The sequence below is a fragment of the Poecilia reticulata genome, chromosome 4 (genome assembly GCF_904066995.2).
Source record: "Poecilia reticulata chromosome 4, P_reticulata-male-v2, whole genome shotgun sequence".
NCBI classification, from domain to species: Eukaryota; Metazoa; Chordata; class Actinopteri; order Cyprinodontiformes; family Poeciliidae; genus Poecilia; species Poecilia reticulata.
In genome coordinates, this window is record NC_088833.1 from 32262577 (window position 1) to 32279712 (window position 17136).

The following is a 17136-nucleotide window of genomic DNA, read 5'->3' on the forward strand; positions in this document are numbered from 1 at the left end:
TTCACTTACCCCTCCGCCCTCTCTCTCCTCCAGCATGAACATGGCACGCCTTCCAGGATGCATGTTTTTTTTTGTTTGTTTATAATCTTGATTGAGATACAAAATACATATTACAAAAACAGCATAGAGTGTGACATAATGACCGCCAGTACATCAGCCTAGTATTACATAAATACATTAAAGAGAACATAAAGTGCATATTTTAATAGCTTTAGTATTGGTGGAATGTCCAATAGTTTTGATATATTGTTTGACCTCATTGCCAAAAATGGAAAGAAGTGATTTTTTATTAGTGTAACTGCATTTATGCATGTGCCATTTGGCTAAGTATATAAGATTAATAATATAAAAAATGTTTTAGCTGTTGGATAGTTAATGAAGCAAAACAATACATGTTCAAAACAAATGTAGACATATGGTTCAATAGAAGCAGAAATCAGAATGAAAATACTTTTAAAAAATTTAACAGAGAAAAGGCCAAAATAAATAAAACATGTTCTGTGTTTCCTTAACAAAAGAGCAAATAATATCCATGTTGTTGTTAAAACACTGTATAAAAACTTTGGAGGGGTAAATTCTGTGAATAATTTTATAAGACACTTTTACTTAATTAGTTATCATATATTTGGTAAAGTCCAAATGCTTTTCCAGTGAAAGTTATCAATAAAGATGTTCCAATAAAGTATCACATATGGAGTTGAAATGTTTTTCAGAAATAATTAGCATTTCGTTTTTATGTTTGTTGCTTTTACTGGTTGAGCAGAAACAGATTTGGAAAAATTTCAAGTTGGTTGGATAAAAATGAAACAGTCTTGGATTCTGTCCTATTAAACTTTTAAATAAAATAATTACTCCAGCATGCTGGGAACCAGGGTTTTTTGTTTCTTTGTGGGGAAGAAGTTTCTGTCTGCCTGCTGCTTCCCTTTTTAAATCCACTAGAGGGCGACTGGAGGCTGCACATGTGGAGAGTATCCCTGTTGACTCAGCCAGAGCACCTGTGATCTATCAGCTAATAATCCTGGAGTATATGAGGAGCTGACTGCCAACACCTTGACGTCCGTCAGCTCACTCCTGCCCACCTGATCTTACCTGTCCGCCCTCCACCGCATGCGGCCTCCTCATTTCCAACAAAGAACCCATTCTATCAAGAACTCACTGGAACCTGAATCACTTCAAGAATGCCCACAAAGAGACCAAACCCTGGAGCCCACAGTATCTCCTCTTTGGTTAAAATCTCCTTCTAAAACAAGTAAGATATTTCTGATTGTTTCAAAGATTCAATTTTTTCAATGACCTCAACCTCACCATTTTCCTCTCACTACTCTTCAGAAAACTGACGACCCCGTAGCCCCTCCCAAGGACCAGATTCAGATTCTCACATTCTCATCATTGTTAAAATAAACTTTATCTGATTATCTGTTCTCCTGGTGGTGTTCTTTATCTGGGTAAAAAAACTGGAACCCAACATGACATTTACAATATCTTGCAAAAGGAATCTGACCTCTCAATATGTTTCATTTTCTCAGCTCTAATCCACAAACCTCAGTGTGTTTCATTTGGGCCATCTTTATGCAACAGGAAGCAATGCTAAAGTTGAAAATAGCTGTCACAGCGATACAGATTTCACCTGACATGGCAATGCCTCAATCTAGTGGGCAATAAAAAGAACAGCAAGCTGCCCAACGAAGATTGTTTTTGAGTTGAACTCAAACAAAATGTCCTCCACTGCAAGGAAGGTCAGCTGCCTTGGCCCTTTGACCAAACATTTTACACATGCTCAAAGCCAAAGTTTAAAACAAATGCAAAAGGAAAACATTCTGTACCATGGTTGGTCAACCCAGAAGCACAAGACAAAACAAAAACTTTAATTGCAACAACACAATTTAAAGTCATACTGAACTTTGGAGTACACACAAAAGAGCAATTACAATACTAAAACTTCAAACACTGAATTTTTAATACAACACCACAGTCAAATTAAAAATATTTAAACTGATAAATTATTGAATAGAACATTGTCAACATAAGACTAAACTATTTCTCTTGGGGGGAGATGAGCAAACCTCACCCATCCAGCTAAGATCATCACCTGGCCTTCCAACCCTAAACAAGTGCTGCCTCACCCCTAGTCCATGTAGATCTCCTCTCCCAGTTTGATATCTCTTGTTTTTATTAGGAGAAATGTGTCTGCCAGGCCTGGGAACTTCACTGATAGGTGTTGAAGTTTTTGACAGAAAAGTTAATCAGTCAGCCAAACATGGCGAGCTGTGGATGACTGTCACACAGGTGGACCTGAGAGTTTATGCAGAAGTCCTTGGTCCCCAGACTTGAAAAAGTAAATGTACGCATCTTGTCCCGCATTCAGGAACCCCGCAAGCCCCCAGCCTGGGCAGCAATATTCCATGGTAGTCGTGATGGACCCCTTGATGAAAGTCCTGGTCGCAAAGAGTCATGTGGAAGAAAAAAAAATATTATTTATGAATTAATTTTATTTACAGAAGTGTCAGTTTCCAAAACAAGATCCAGGAACCAGCATTTGATATCCATCCACCTCTTCTGCTGACAGTCTTCTTGCTCTCCAAAATGGTAAGTCCCGTTCACCTCTGGTCCTGGATGTGGAACATAAAGTCCTGGCTGGATTTTGGGGTGTGGTTGATAGTGCTGCACAGATCTCCAGGACCTCCTCTGCAGTGTTACAGTTCCAAGTTTGCAATGAAGCTCTCCACCTTGGCCAATATGGGCTTCTACCTGCTCCATTTGGCCAGGAGACAGAAACAACCCATGTGTTATTCGCAGTTAGTCAATTAATCAAGACTTATTTTTGTGGGCCCATGTCCTGTTTTGTCCCAAACTCTGCAACTTATTTAAAGCCCCGCCTCCAGCGCAGTTTGAACAACGTCACCTGTTCCACTGTGATTGTGGCTGGCTGTTTGGCGTCTTGCTGAAAATTCATCCTGGCAAATTAATCAAAATCTCTGCAACCACTGATTTGATCTACTGAACTGGCGTTTGTTACCTGGGCGTCACCCTGATTGTGGTCTAGTACACCCCACTCTCTGCACATAGGTAACCTGATCATTGGTTTTGTGGAAGCTTTGGCACTGTTGTAATAAAATTTATTAAAATAGGATGTAGCTACATTTAAGTTGAAATTGTGCAATATAATTTATTTAACTTACTTTTTTTCCCTCCTTTTCCCCACTGAGTATTTTGAGTTGATTTATTTTCTCTTGATATTTTGAAAGTGTACTTTGATTTCAAATTTAACCTAAATTAATTAGTTTGAAATATGATTGATATTCTTTTTATTTAAATTATGGTTAATTTAACCTGACTGAAATGTTTAGTTGAATTATTAGATATTTAATAATTGCATTTGAATTTGATATTTATTGCATGTGTGTTTGCACATAATTGTTGTTTGATAAAACACTTAATGGTTTTTTTTTTGGCCTTTTATGTCGGTTTTTTTTTCATGATGGATCAGATCCTCAGATCCTCTTTGAAACCGATGGCGAGCTAAGAAAAGGACAAGAATTGAATTGATTTATTTTGAATTAATTTGTGTCTCTTTGTATATTTGTAATTGTTTTTTCCCCCCCAAATCACTAATATATATACACTAAAACTAAAACATTTCTTTGTGTCTTCATTCACACCTCAGGCTCCCTAAAGAACCATCTTCTGATGCTGCTTTTGTTGCCGCAGTTGGCTGCATAGCCCATAACTGTTACACATGCATGCGGTTAGAGCTGAATATAACACGCCCTGCATCAGAACCTGGTAAGGTAGGGTCAGTACGAGGAGGGGAAAAAAAACAAAAAACACACTCAATCAGGTGGTCCCGCCTCGTCTTAAACTGAATAAACTACCACTTGTCAAAGAGGCTCCTTGTCAGGGGGGAATCTTTTTAGGAGGCAGCACATCATTCAGGGTTATCCTAAAAGACTTGAGAAAAGTGCCCATGTCTGTTTATCCCTCACAGCTTCGCCTCCACCTTTTGGGCCTCAGAGCGTTGTCTGTGGAGCTAAAGGAGATAAATACATTAAACACATCACCAAACGTTGCTACCCCGAGATCAAATGCACACACCCTGCTCACCTTTAGGTTTCCGCTCTGAGCTTCCACAGGATGCTTGTTTCCTATTCTGAAGATTGGAATTTTGATTGTGGAGTCCTTTTTTCATTACTTTCTTTTATTTCATTTTTAATTTTTTTATTTTATAACTCAGTTTTTCTGACATGAAGCTTGATTCAGCCCTGCAAGCGCTGGAACGGTTCAATAAAATCAAATACAAACATGTCCGAGTTTTACCCAGAATGCATTACTTGAATGCTCCTCTGAAGGCTGAGTGCTGTCTTTAAAACTCTGCTTTTTCACCAAGCTCTAATTCTTTGTTTGCAAACTCATTTTCCTGATATGAAGCTTGATTACAGCTTTTAATTTCACTTCTGAGCTTCTGCCCAGGGCTGGAACTACACAATCAGATTTGGACTACAAACATGTCCGCTTCATTTACCCATAATGCTTAGCGGTTGGGACTTTAAATTAGTTTCTAGTTTGATCGTTTTGATGCAAAGTCTGTTAAACTTTATACCATTGGATTCAGCACAAATTTCTCTTTTAAATTAGTTGGGTCAGAACGAGCTTTAAAACGAATTGGGGATCGGCGAAGAATCGAACAGAAAATCAGACTTGAACTACAAACATGTATTTCTCAGCATACTTTGAGGTTGGGCCTTTAAATCGGCTTCTAGCTTACTGGCCTTTGATACAAACCCTGACAAATTTTATACTGTTGAAATCAGCATGAGCTCCTCTTTCGGACTATATTAGTTAAAAAGAGCTTTGAAAAGAACTGGAGATCGGCGAAGAACCCGAACAGACTATTAGATTTGGACTATATGGCCGCTGGACTTGCCCGGAGTACATTATGGCTCCTTCTTTACTACATACTACAGCTGCCATTTTGATCACAGAGAACGCATGTGCCTACAGCTGAACTGCTGGAGAAGTCTTCTCCGTTTACAATCAGTCATTCAACCTTATTTTGGGACCACTAAAAATCTAAAAAGTAAAGGATAGAAGAATAAAGCTGGATTTAACTCAGTTTAAAACCTGATTTTGGTGTTCTCTTGGAAATAAAGGTTTGAATTATTCTGCATTAATCTGATTTCAATTCCTGATTCATCTTTGGAGAATGAAAGTCTAATGGTGGTTCCTCAATAATCCTGTTTGAGACTTTACACATGATCCTGCACATATATACACAACTCAAATCTCAATTTAACTCGATTTAACTCTTATTTTTATCTCGGACACACAGCATGGCTTGATCAACCTACCCAAGGAGCATGGCATTCTCATTTATTGTATTGTCGAACTTTATTATCTTTTTCATATGACTCCATGAGAGTGTTCTGCATGTGGGTATGGAATCATGACATCACCTGAAAGGGCAAAAACGGCTTTATCTCAGCGAAAGAAGTGAAAAATTGAGAATCTGAAGATTCGCAGCACTGCATTCTACATTCAACCTTTTCTGGTGATTTAGATAGTTTCTTAATATTCAAGATTATTATTTGTGTAAGATTAAAAACAAATGTTTTCGAGTTTATACATCAAAATTGCTGGAACAGTAAAAGCCTGTCTAAATGAGAGAGATATAAAAAGTTAAATATTTCTGAGAGAAGCATAAAATGGACACTGAAGAAACGTATGCTGGTCTTGAATCTTAAAGTTTATTGACTGGTTTAATATTTTAAATATAAATATTAGACATAATTATGCATTTGTTAGGTTATACATTGAAATACAACATTTCATTAATTTCAAACATGATTCGTAACTACTTTTCATAAAAATATTTTTAATTTCTCAGCAATGAGAAACGACAATGAAACGGATTATTTTTTATTTCGGACACACAGCATGGCTTGATCAACCATTACTGGGCTCTCCTTGGGTATGTTCTCTAGTGACCTACCCAAGGAGGTCACTAGACCCTCCTTGGGTCTAATGACCCAAGGAGGGTCTAGTGACCCAAGGAGGGTCTAGTTCCGATTGTTGGTTCCGGTTCAACAATCGGAACTAAATAAGGTTCCGATTGTTGAACCTTATTTGCTGTTTCACATTCAGATTAGACAGCAATCTGAAGTGCTGTCTAATCTGTACTACATCTTCTCTGCTTGACAGAGCAGATGTTAGGCATCTCCTCTCTCAGGAGATGCCTAACATCTCCTGAACAGATTGCATGGGGTCAAAAACCAGACAGAAAAAGGAAACCTTCTCAGTTTTACGTCTGATGGGGTCAGTGGCAGTTTCTGATAGGCGACATGAGCCTACAGTCTCAGACTAATGTAATTTACATTAGTACAGTCAGTGAGTAGTCTTTAACTCGAGGGTTAATGTCATGATTTCAGCCCTTCAGCTCCACCTTCAGTGGGCTGATTACTCATTACCCTCACCTGCTCTGTGCTGCTCCCTATTTAAACAGCTGCTCGTCACCAGCTCAGTGCGAGATCGTCTGTTGCCACTGTCACAGCTTTCAAGCCTTGTCCATGTTCCAAGTAGTCTACTGGTTTTCTGATCCTGCCTGTTTTTTGACCACTGATTTTGCCTTTTCCCTCTGCTCTGAAGATTGTGCCCTCCTGTTGCTGAACCCTGCCTGGTCCTGACCCTGCCTCCTGGTTGCCGTCTATTCTGTCTTTTTTTCTCCACCAGTTGTATCTGTTTTGACCTTTTATAAATGCAGAACAGCTGTACTATTAATTTCAGTTTACTGTACAATGACAACAAATCAAGTCTATCAAATCTATCTACCGTATTTTCCGGACTATAAGCCACTACTTTTTTCCTAAGCTTTGAACTCTGCGGTTTATAGTCTGGTGCAGCTTATATGTGGATTTTTCTTCAACCACCAGGGGGCTCTTTAGCATGACGTAAATCATTGGAAGTCAAATTTGAGAATGTTGTTGATCAGTTAAATAGCATTGAGGGGGGAAAAAGAAGATTTTTCATTTTCTAAATAATACTGGGATCATTATGAGAATTTGAAGCATAGATATTAGGATCCAATAGATGGCAGTAGTGCAACAATAATGGATGCAAGCTGCCATTGAAATCTAAAGAAGAAACAGAAGAAGAAGAAAACGCCCATTTTCATTTAGCACATGCTAGAAGCAGACATGAAGGATCAGCACTCTTGACTGTTACAGTTACCGTTCGGAAACTACCGTATTGAGTTCAGTTAAATCTGAAACTGGCAACTTTTTCTTTTTCAACCGTAATAAATGTGATATTCAATTGACCTGTTATGACTCAAATTTTTGGTGTCCGCCCCCCTCTGCTGAGTGCTGTGTCGTTGTGGAAAACCTAGAGCGGCAGAGATATCTGCAGTTTATAGCACGGTGCGCCCTATACAAGTACAAAATTGATTTTCTTTCTAAAATTAGAGTGTGCGGCTTATAATCAGGTGCGCTCTGTAGTCCGGATGCACTCTGTAGTCCAGTATTTACAGTAATATATATTCAAAGTCTGATATTAAAGCTTTGTTAAGGAGAATGTGATACAAGATACTACAGATTTGGATGTTATGAATAGGTTTAGTTGTATGGACATTTAAAAATAGTACTGCCCTTTCTACACTTGAATCCTCTTAACAATTATCATACAGAAAAAACTAACATTTAAACTCATTTCAAAATAGTTGTCGTTTCAAAATTGTTTTAGATTATTTTAGTTTTAGTATCCAGCAAGATAAACCCTGGATTTATTCATAACAGGATTTCTGCTGTTTGGAGTTTGTGGATGTCTGGTTTATCGACAAATTTGTGATGGACTTGGCCGAACTAGCGTTGGTGTGGACAGAGACACACATTGGATGTGAGTCTTGCTGAGACTCGCAGCCCAGCTGAGGACTCTAAGGGTGCGTTCACACTGCAGCCTGAAGTGACTCAATTCCGATTTTTTTTGCCAGGCCGTTCACACTGCCAGTAAATACGACCTGTATGTGTTCTGCAGTGTAAACGGGCAAACGACCTGAAAGTGTCCCGCATGCGCAGTAGAGGGCGCAAAAGCGTCAGCGTTCTCAGTGTTCTGCCAACCGCCATAAAAAGAAGTGCTCAGTGTTTGTGGAAGTAAACATGGAGGCTAACGGTGGAGCTTAGCTTGCACATTTGAAGTTGTTATCCGGCCGGAGCAGCATATTAACAACTTAATCATTATATAGTCCATCATGGTTGTTGTTTTCTTCCCACTTGCGCGTCTCAGGACGCAGAATAGTGAGATTTGTTGAGAATCAGTGACGTTCAGTTCGGATGAATGCGGCCAGGACGTTATGGTCGCATTTGAATCGGATATGTATCGGATATGGGTCACATTCGAAAAAGAATCCGACCTGTGCTGTTCACACTGCCATGAAAAGATCGGATACAGATCGCATTATGTCAAAAAAATCGGAATTGGGTCACTTCAGGCTGCAGTGTGAACGCACCCTAAAACTCACTAGCAGAATGGAATCAATTTTGGAGGAGTTGCTAGTTTCGGTTAGGGTTACCCTAATGAACTAATTTGGATAACTGAGAACTGAGATGTATCGGAGAGACTTTAGGGAAGATCAAAATTTATAATCTACCCGACCTAAGACATTCTGTTTCTGAATTGGCTTTCTCCATGTTGCCTTGGAAGGGCTGCATATTTCCAATCTCTTCAAAGATATGTAAACATAATGCTCCTTCCCACCTCATCCCCTCCTGTTATCCATGCAGCTGTGGAGCTGAGCGCTCCCAAGGCCTTGATAACACCTTTATTGGACTTCTGCTGGGAGGCTGAGCAATGTGGTTTCGTGGCCCTGTGTTGTCATCGCCTACACTCATGTCTTTGATTTGTCTGAATGTTGCCATTTCCCCTAATGTGTACTTTCCTCTTTTTTATTTATTTTTTATTTAACTTTGTTAGAAACTGTGGAGAACTCACTTTTAACCCAGAAAAGGATTGTTTTAGATAATTTTAGTTTATTAGAAAATGTGGAGTACGCATGACTTATATCAACATTATACTTCTTAGATAAATTTTATGCAGAGAGACTCGTACTGCTACAGATCAGAAAAGGAATTAGTATTAGAATTACAATGAACTTAGAATCCAGAAATACATGAGCAGTCACTACTTAGTTCCTTTTTATACATCTACTGGTTATAAACTATGGAGTACTCACTTTTAACCCAGAAAAGGAATTAGATTAGTTACACTTTAGCTTATTTTGTCAGAAACTGGAGAGTACTCACTATTTAGATACAGAGACCAGAAGCACAGAGGAAACTTTTGGATCTAGACTACTTTTTAGACTCCTGTTCTTCCAACCCAGAAATGGAATTAGACCAGAGGATACTTAGCAACACTGAACAGGAGCACCTAGTTTAGATACTTGGATCAACATTAGATAAAATTAGATTATTTTTCTTATTTTGCTCTTTCATTTGGTTTATTTTGTTTGTATTTCCTTTTAATTCCGGTAAAGCACTTTGTATTGCCTTGTCGCTGAAAATGTGCTATATAAATAAAATTACCTTTACTACAAGCAATATACATAGGATAAATAAAATGAGTTTGCAGGGATGGCTGTAAGACTTCAGTCCTTCCATTTGTTGCCATTGCATTGCTAAACAAGGATTTGTTTAGCAACTTGTTCCATGAACAAATACTTATTCATGGAACAAGTGCTGCTCTGTCTTGATTCAGTACAATTAGTATGTGCCATTTTGTGGAACAATTTCTCTACTTCACAGATCTGGTGTACAAAAGTATGTAGTTGTTTTTAATGACTTATCTGTATTTTGAGGACCCATGTTTGACTGAATCTCATCATTCCAAAAAAATGCCACAAAATATTAACATCAATTTTCATGTCTGAAATAATTCCTAAATCCAGATAGACAAAAGACCTTGCTCAGTTATATTGTAGCTTTTGGTTGACACTATCCATACACCACCCATTAACAATGTAGGAGAGAAAAGAAATTGTTGGTTAAACCAACTCTAAGGGTGCATTCAGACTAACCCAGGATTAGAGTCCTGAATCAGACTCTAATCCGTTTGTCTAGAAAGTCCGATTTTTGCGGGGAGATCAGAATGCAAATTTGAATTCCAAAACAGACTTAAAAAGCAAACTCTGATCCACCTAAAAACCTAGGTCTTGGGCCGGTTGAAATGAACTCTAAAACGGTAGAAAACCTGTCTGAATGAAACTTGGCCGTTCCAAAAGCAGGAAGTTAGTGAGAGTGCAGGACATTCAGGGTAATATATTACTTTTTGCTCTGCGGGTTAATGAAGATGTTGTGTCAGTTGTCGTAGCAACAGGTCTGCGTGCTGACACAGAAAGCAAGGAAAAGCAGAATATCCATCCATCCATTTTCAGTACACCCTTGTCCCTTAGTGTGGTCAGGTGGGTTGCTGGTGCCCATCTCCAGCTAACGTTCCAGGGGAGAGGTGGGGTCACCCTGGACAGGTCGCCAGTCTGTCGCAGGGCAACACAGAGACAGACAGGACAAACAACCATGCACACACACACTCACACCTAGGGAGAATTTAGAGAAATCAATTAACCTGACAGTCATGTTTTTGGACTGTGGGAGGAAACCGGAGTACCCGGAGAAAACCCACCATGCACAGGGAGAACATGGAAACTCCATGCAGAAAGACCCCGGGCTGAGAATTGAACCCAGAACCTTCTTGCTGCAAGGCAACAGCTCTACCAACTGCACCACTGTTCAGCCCCCGAAAAGCAGAATATAAATAGTTTAAAGTTGTTTTACTGTTTATCAGTTTAAATCCCAATTGCTGTGGCACTCTGCAGCTGCTGTAATTTTAAAACCTTTAATAAATAACAAAAGCTGAACTAAACTCATTTGTTTGCACATCTAATCATCATAAATCATATGATGATTAAATAATATGATGAAATAATCATATTTCATTTGTCCCATATATAAAGTACATGAGTCATGGTTTATTACATTTTGACAAACTAATAAAATTAACAGCAGCAATTATGTAATTATTCACCAATATAAAAGAGCAATTTGCTTAATCCTCTCTTGCATCTTGATAGAAACCAAACTGTTAAGAGCAGGGGTGTCCAAAGTGGGTCCTCAAAGGCCGGCATCCTGCACATTTTAGATATCTCCCTGGTGATAGTAACAACTTCTTCAGCTTATCAATGTTCCTCTTAGGCCTCTAATGAGCCATCATGTGATCCAGGTGCGTTAAACTAGGGAGAGAACTAAAACATGCAGGATGCCGGCCCTCGAGGACCCACTTTGGACACCCCTGGTTTAGAGATTTATATCAAGGGAAGATACTAACAAACATCAGGAATTTCTGTAGCTTTAATTTAAGCCATGTTTAGAGAAATCGGGTAAGAAATAAGGGCATTGCGATCATTTTTGCAACAGATTCTTGCTCATCCTGCATTGGAACAGCCTGGTTTAGTGGACAGACTCACCACGTAGTAATGGCACCCGCAGGAGCATCGCTGGCGTTAGCGGCTAACAGGTGATGTCCAAACCAGTAATGTATATGAATAAAGAAATCCTACAACTGCTAAAATCTGACACTGCTCCGTTTTTGTTTACTTTTTGTGAAGAAGGAAATTGTGCTAATTTTCTTCAGAGGTTTTGTGTCGATTTCTTCAGTAGATCTTGGTGCAGTGCCACCACAGGTGATGGGGGAATATTTTTTTCAGTTAATTTTAGTCATTTGATACAGTGAATGCAAACTAGAGTACTGAAAATTTAATAAATGTTGCAATTTTAGTCCCCAATCGAACCTAGTCTACCGGACTATCTGACTATCTGGGTCTGAATGCATCCCAACATACCTCAAAATAACTAACGTCTCATTCTTTTATCCAGTAATTTGTCTTGCACAATTAAAAATAAACAAGCACTATATCCACTGTTTCTTTTAGGGTTTCTTTAGGTTTTATCTCAGGAAGGTTAATAATGATTGTAAACAAATATATATTCTGTATATGTAGGAAGAGTAAATGAGGATTCAGGATTGTCTTTGGGAAGGTATTGGTGTAATTTCTACCACCAGTCCACATACAAGTAATTGTCTTGTTTTCCTGCAGTGGTCATCTCCTCACTGGCCCCTCACTTACTCCTTATTAAGCAAAAATACATAATTTGGCTTTATTTGCCTTGAGTGCGTTTAAAGGAGAGGTTGCATTGCGTAGACATCAAAACTTCCCAGGTACTCCAAAGCTGCCCTGTAGCACATGTGGTACTGCTCCTACAGACAAAAATGAAGAGATCAACAAAAGCAAAGAAATTACTAGGGCAATACATAAAGGGTAAAATTAATTCACTGGCATTGAAATATATACACAGAGATGCAGAACATTTTGAAGTATTTTAGGTGAGCTAAATAGAAACCGAGCAACTGTGCTTGTAAAAAATAAAATCGATTTTACAACAGATATCCATCCATCCATCCATTTTCTTCCGATTATCCGGGGTCGGGTCGCGGGGGCAGCAGCTTCAGAAGGGAAGCCCAGACTTCCCTCTCCCCAGCAACTTCTTCCAGCTCCTCCGGGATATCCAGGATAACAGATATCCATAGAACATATTTCAATTTTCCCAAACTTGTAAGATGGTTAATAAGCAGGTTTATATCAGTTTACTCATAATCTTATGGTCATGGAAGCAAACCAAGGATTAAGACACTTTGCTTGGGGCTGGTCGAGGACCAGCTTCTCTACTATTTTAATTCCAGCTTGGGGACCACTGGTCTAAACCTTGTGTTAATAGTTTGCATTTGTGCAAATAGACATGAGTTATTCCATTCATCCTCAGGGATTTCTGTTTGCAGATCAGTTTTCCAAGCTTGTAAATATGCGAGACTATTTTCTTTTGAACCTAAAAGTAAAATATTATATTTGGAAAGTAGGCCTCTACTCTGATTATGGTGAATGGCTATATTCTCTATGGTAGAGAGTGGAGGTTCAGAAGTAGTGAGGCAAACACAAAACTTCCATCCATCCATCCATTTTCTTTCACCCTTGTCCCTCAGTGGGGTCGGGAGGGTTGCTGGTGCCCATCTCCAGCTAACCTGCCGGGCGATAGGTGGGGTCACCCTGGACAGGTCGCCAGACTGCCGCAACACAGAGATACACAGGACACACACTCACACCTAGGGGCAATTTAGACAGACCAATTAACCTGACAGTCATGTTTTTTGGACTGTGGGAGGAAACCGGAGTACCCGGAGAAAACCCACGCATGCACAGGGAGAACATGCAAACTCCATGCAGAAAGACCAGGGCCGGGAATCGAACCCAGAACCTTCTTGCTGCAAGGCAACAGCTCTACCAACTGCGCCACTGTGCAGCCCACACAAAACGTCTAATCTGTAAATACTTTAAAAAATGCTTTTGGGGCAGGCTGTACTTATTTACCAGTTGTTCAAAGGACATCAAAACTCCTTTAACTACAAAGGTCCCCTATTTTATTTAAGCCTTTATTCATCCATATTCATCCTGTCTGCTCTTCCTGGTTTGAATCTATTGTTTCCCCAAATAGGTGACAGACATGAGATTTAGGACATCTTATCTAAACCCTTATGGGAGTGGTGCCAAACTGATATTGTGTTTTTGAGAAAAGGATTTTTGGTGTTTTTTAATAGATGTTTAAGTTCAGCTGAGTAAAAATAGGATGTCAAAGGTAATGTTACCGAGTTGTTTTCTATTTGTACCCAACAAGGTATGTCACTGGTTGAAAATTAACAGGAAGCAGCACAAAGCTGCGCAGCACAATAGTACAATTTAATGTTTGGCACTCTATTTATAGACGGACCAACAGTACCACAAATTAACGTAATCGAATTAATTACCAAAAATAAAGAATTATCCAATACTTTAAAGAAGTATTAAAGTTTTTAATACTTTAATACTGAAAATGACTGACAGATGTCTCCATCCAATCTGATGGCTCTAGAGAAGAACTGAACAGAAAAATGGGTCACACTATATAGGTGAGCTAAGCTTGTGGCATTATATTCAAAAAGATTTCAAGCTGGAATTGCTGCCAAATGTGGATCAAAGTGTGTGAATACTTACATAAATGTGATTTCTTGTTTCTTTTTCAATAAATTTGCAAAAATAGCATTTTTTCCTACATTACTCTGATGATTACTATATCTGTGTAAAATTTTGAGGAAATATTATTTAATACAATTTGGGATAAGTTGTATTAAATTATTCATGTTTCAAACTGCAACATGAAAAAATTGAAATGCTGTGAATGCTTTCCAGATGTGCTGTATTTTGCCCCACATTCCATTACCTTTCAAGTAATGGAAGTTATCTTAGTTTCCTTATAAATGATAATAACACAACATATGTACTATTGTTGACATGTAATTGGTAATGGCACCAGGACATTAACAAAGCAATACCTCTGTCTGAACCATGGCTGGCCTTTGAGTTTGGAGAATCTTGACTGTCTGAAAGATGTCAACCACGCCTTCGTACCTCATCCTCTCCAACACGATACTCAAAGTGATGAATACTCCAGTCCGTCCGACCCCAGCGCTGATGGACATACATTACATATTACTAAGATCATCACAGTGGCAATAGTGAGGATACACCCACCTGGTAAATGTTGCTTGTGAAACATTATCGAAAGCCAACAAATATGTTGGTATTGAGCAAGTCAAGAAAAAAAAAAATCAGAACTTAGGTTGGTGATTCACTCTTTGAGGCTGTGGGCTCCCACAAATGGTTCTCAGCCCCTTTAGGTACCTCAAAGGATATGCACTCTCACTTGAGATCAAGAACCACCTTGGGCAACAGGGACTATGTTTTATGGTAGGTGTATGGTGCTTGGGTGTGCTCCAGGGCGCCACCTTTTGGTTTGTATGTGCTGTGTGGGTTGCGTAGAATATGGTATCTGATGAAGACTTGAAGCTTTGTGTTATAATGTTGGTTATGTTGGGGCTTGTCAACAATCATGTTGACAAACCCCAAGACAAAAGGGCAAAAAAAGCTCTTTAATATATTAGAGAATTTTGGTCTAACACAACATGTCAAATAAGCATCACATACTCGATGTTACACTGAGAGCTGTGGTGAGGAAGGGGGAAAAATCAGCAAACTTGGCTGTACAATAATCAAAGCTGGTTTGTTAGGCAGGCCTCCAGCATCATAGCACAGTTCAAAATGACAGTTTTCCCATCAGACAGTCTCTGCTACAGCCAGCAGTCAACCTATATACTGGTTATCCCCACCTTCTCAATTTACCCCCAGCCAATCAAACTCCAGCCAGCTCAGGAGCAGGCCCGCCTCAAACCCAGCTCTTTTATAGGAGCTGGGTTTGAGGCGGGGCTGCTCCTTATCAGGGTGCCAAAATGGCTGCTAAAAGGACACACCCACAAGATAACAAACATTTCACAGACATAGGATCATATATACGCACACCAGAATTGCAACATTACAGAAAATCTTATTGCTTCTTAACACTTGAGGTCACACACTAGACCTGGTTATCAGTAAGGGTGTGAATATTTCCAATGTGTCTGTAACTGATGTTGCCCTGTCGGATCACTTCCTGTTATCTGTGAAAGTTCTTTATCCGATAACCCACTTGGACAAACAGCTACTGTCACAAAATGTTCTTTCACAGAAAACACAGCAGAAACATTTAATCAAATCTACTTTTCTTCCTTGCCCTTAAGCTGTAATGATGTAGGGTAGGGTGCGGGTTGGAGTCCCCACTCCCCCGCTGTTTTTTTTTCTGCCGATTTGAAGGGCAGAACTTCGACTCTGTGGGAAATTTAATGTTTTTGATTGTTGATTCAATGTTGCATGACTCTGTGTTTATGTGTTTAATGATGTAAAACACTTTGAAATGCCTTGCTGCTGAAATGTGCTATACAAATAAAATTTGATTGATTGATTGTTGGTTTGTGTTAAGAAAATATATTTAAAATAAGCTAGTTGTAAAACTTAACCATATCTTCAATAATTAGTTAAAATTAATGGTGTTTCAAATAAGGAAATTCACTTCAAATTATATTCATGGTTCAATTGGAGTAATCATTTATCTAGGATATTTCTAGTGAAACATACACTAAATTGAATTAAAATAACTTAAAAAGGGTAGTTCTCTTTAATTAAGAACGCCGCTTGTTTCCTTGTGTATGAGTTTGATCACTTGATAAAATTCTAGACAGGGCATAAAAAACATCTGTCTTTATTTTAATGAAAAATAATACTTCTTTTGTTTTCATTTGTTCTTAAAATGAAAACTCGCTAAAGCACACTCCCCCTAAGTTCAATACAGCGTCGAAGGGAAAACACGCCCTCCCGTTTAAAGTGTGGGACCCGGAACAAAAACTTCAGATCGCCATGAGGTTCCTTTGTGACCTGGTCTCCGAAGAAACATCCGTAGCGGTGAGATGTTTCTTTGTAATATTTTGTCGTGGTGTGCGGATGTCTGTCTGTGAGGTAAATATTGCTGGTTTGTGATTTTATTTGAGTTTTGTCCGTGTCATTAGTTGTTTGTTTAATAAAATTTTATGCTTTTGGACGTGGAGAAACGTGTTGTCCCGTTTTTTATGGTTCAGCTGATACAATGACGACTTCAATGAATCCGGGCAGGGGAGGAAATAAACGAGTCAAAAAGTTTGTTTGATTATTCCTCTTCTGAATCATTTTAACATTTGCCATAATGACAGCTTGCTTGTTGGAAGACAGCTCTACTTCCGCAAGGGAACAGTGACAGTGACACCGGTTCTGAACCCAGAGCCGGTGTCATGTCAATTCCAGTGCACCATCACTTTATGGCATTACACCGTTATGTTTTCAACTATAAGAACAACAAAGAACACATTTTACACTTTACCTGCAATGTACAGTGATCGGTCCATCCTGTCCAAACTGTTCTTTAGTTTTATGGACTTGACCAATAAAGTTGATGAAGTCTTCTCCAGTTTTGGGCACTCCTTGCTCTGGCCAGTGAGTGTATTGAAACTGCCTGATGGTCCTTGACTGACCATCCTAATGGAGGCACAAGAAAATGAAAATGCATACAGAAAACAGCTGTACTTTAAGTGACATTAGCACTGTTAGTG

At 39.0% G+C, this 17136-nt stretch overlaps 1 protein-coding gene and 1 long non-coding RNA gene across 2 annotated transcripts in view; both read right to left on the bottom strand.

The window, feature by feature from the left end:
* Positions 1-1844: 1844 nt before the first annotated feature.
* On the bottom strand, positions 1845-5353 carry LOC145551524 (uncharacterized). Its single transcript, XR_014087394.1, has 2 exons — positions 2552-5353; positions 1845-2435 (listed from the first exon to the last, which is right to left on the bottom strand). It is a non-coding gene; the product is annotated as an uncharacterized LOC145551524 (long non-coding RNA).
* A 366-nt stretch (positions 5354-5719) lies between these two features.
* Positions 5720-17136, bottom strand: part of ptprfa (protein tyrosine phosphatase receptor type Fa) — a 163656-nt gene continuing 152239 nt past the window's right edge. Inside the window, exons 32-34 of the mRNA XM_081606667.1 lie at positions 16908-17062; positions 14458-14593; positions 5720-12294 (exon numbers count right to left, since the gene is read on the bottom strand). Coding sequence (XP_081462793.1) covers positions 12214-12294; positions 14458-14593; positions 16908-17062 — 372 coding nt within the window. The 3' untranslated portion in view covers positions 5720-12213. The remainder of the gene's footprint in view (positions 12295-14457; positions 14594-16907; positions 17063-17136) is intronic.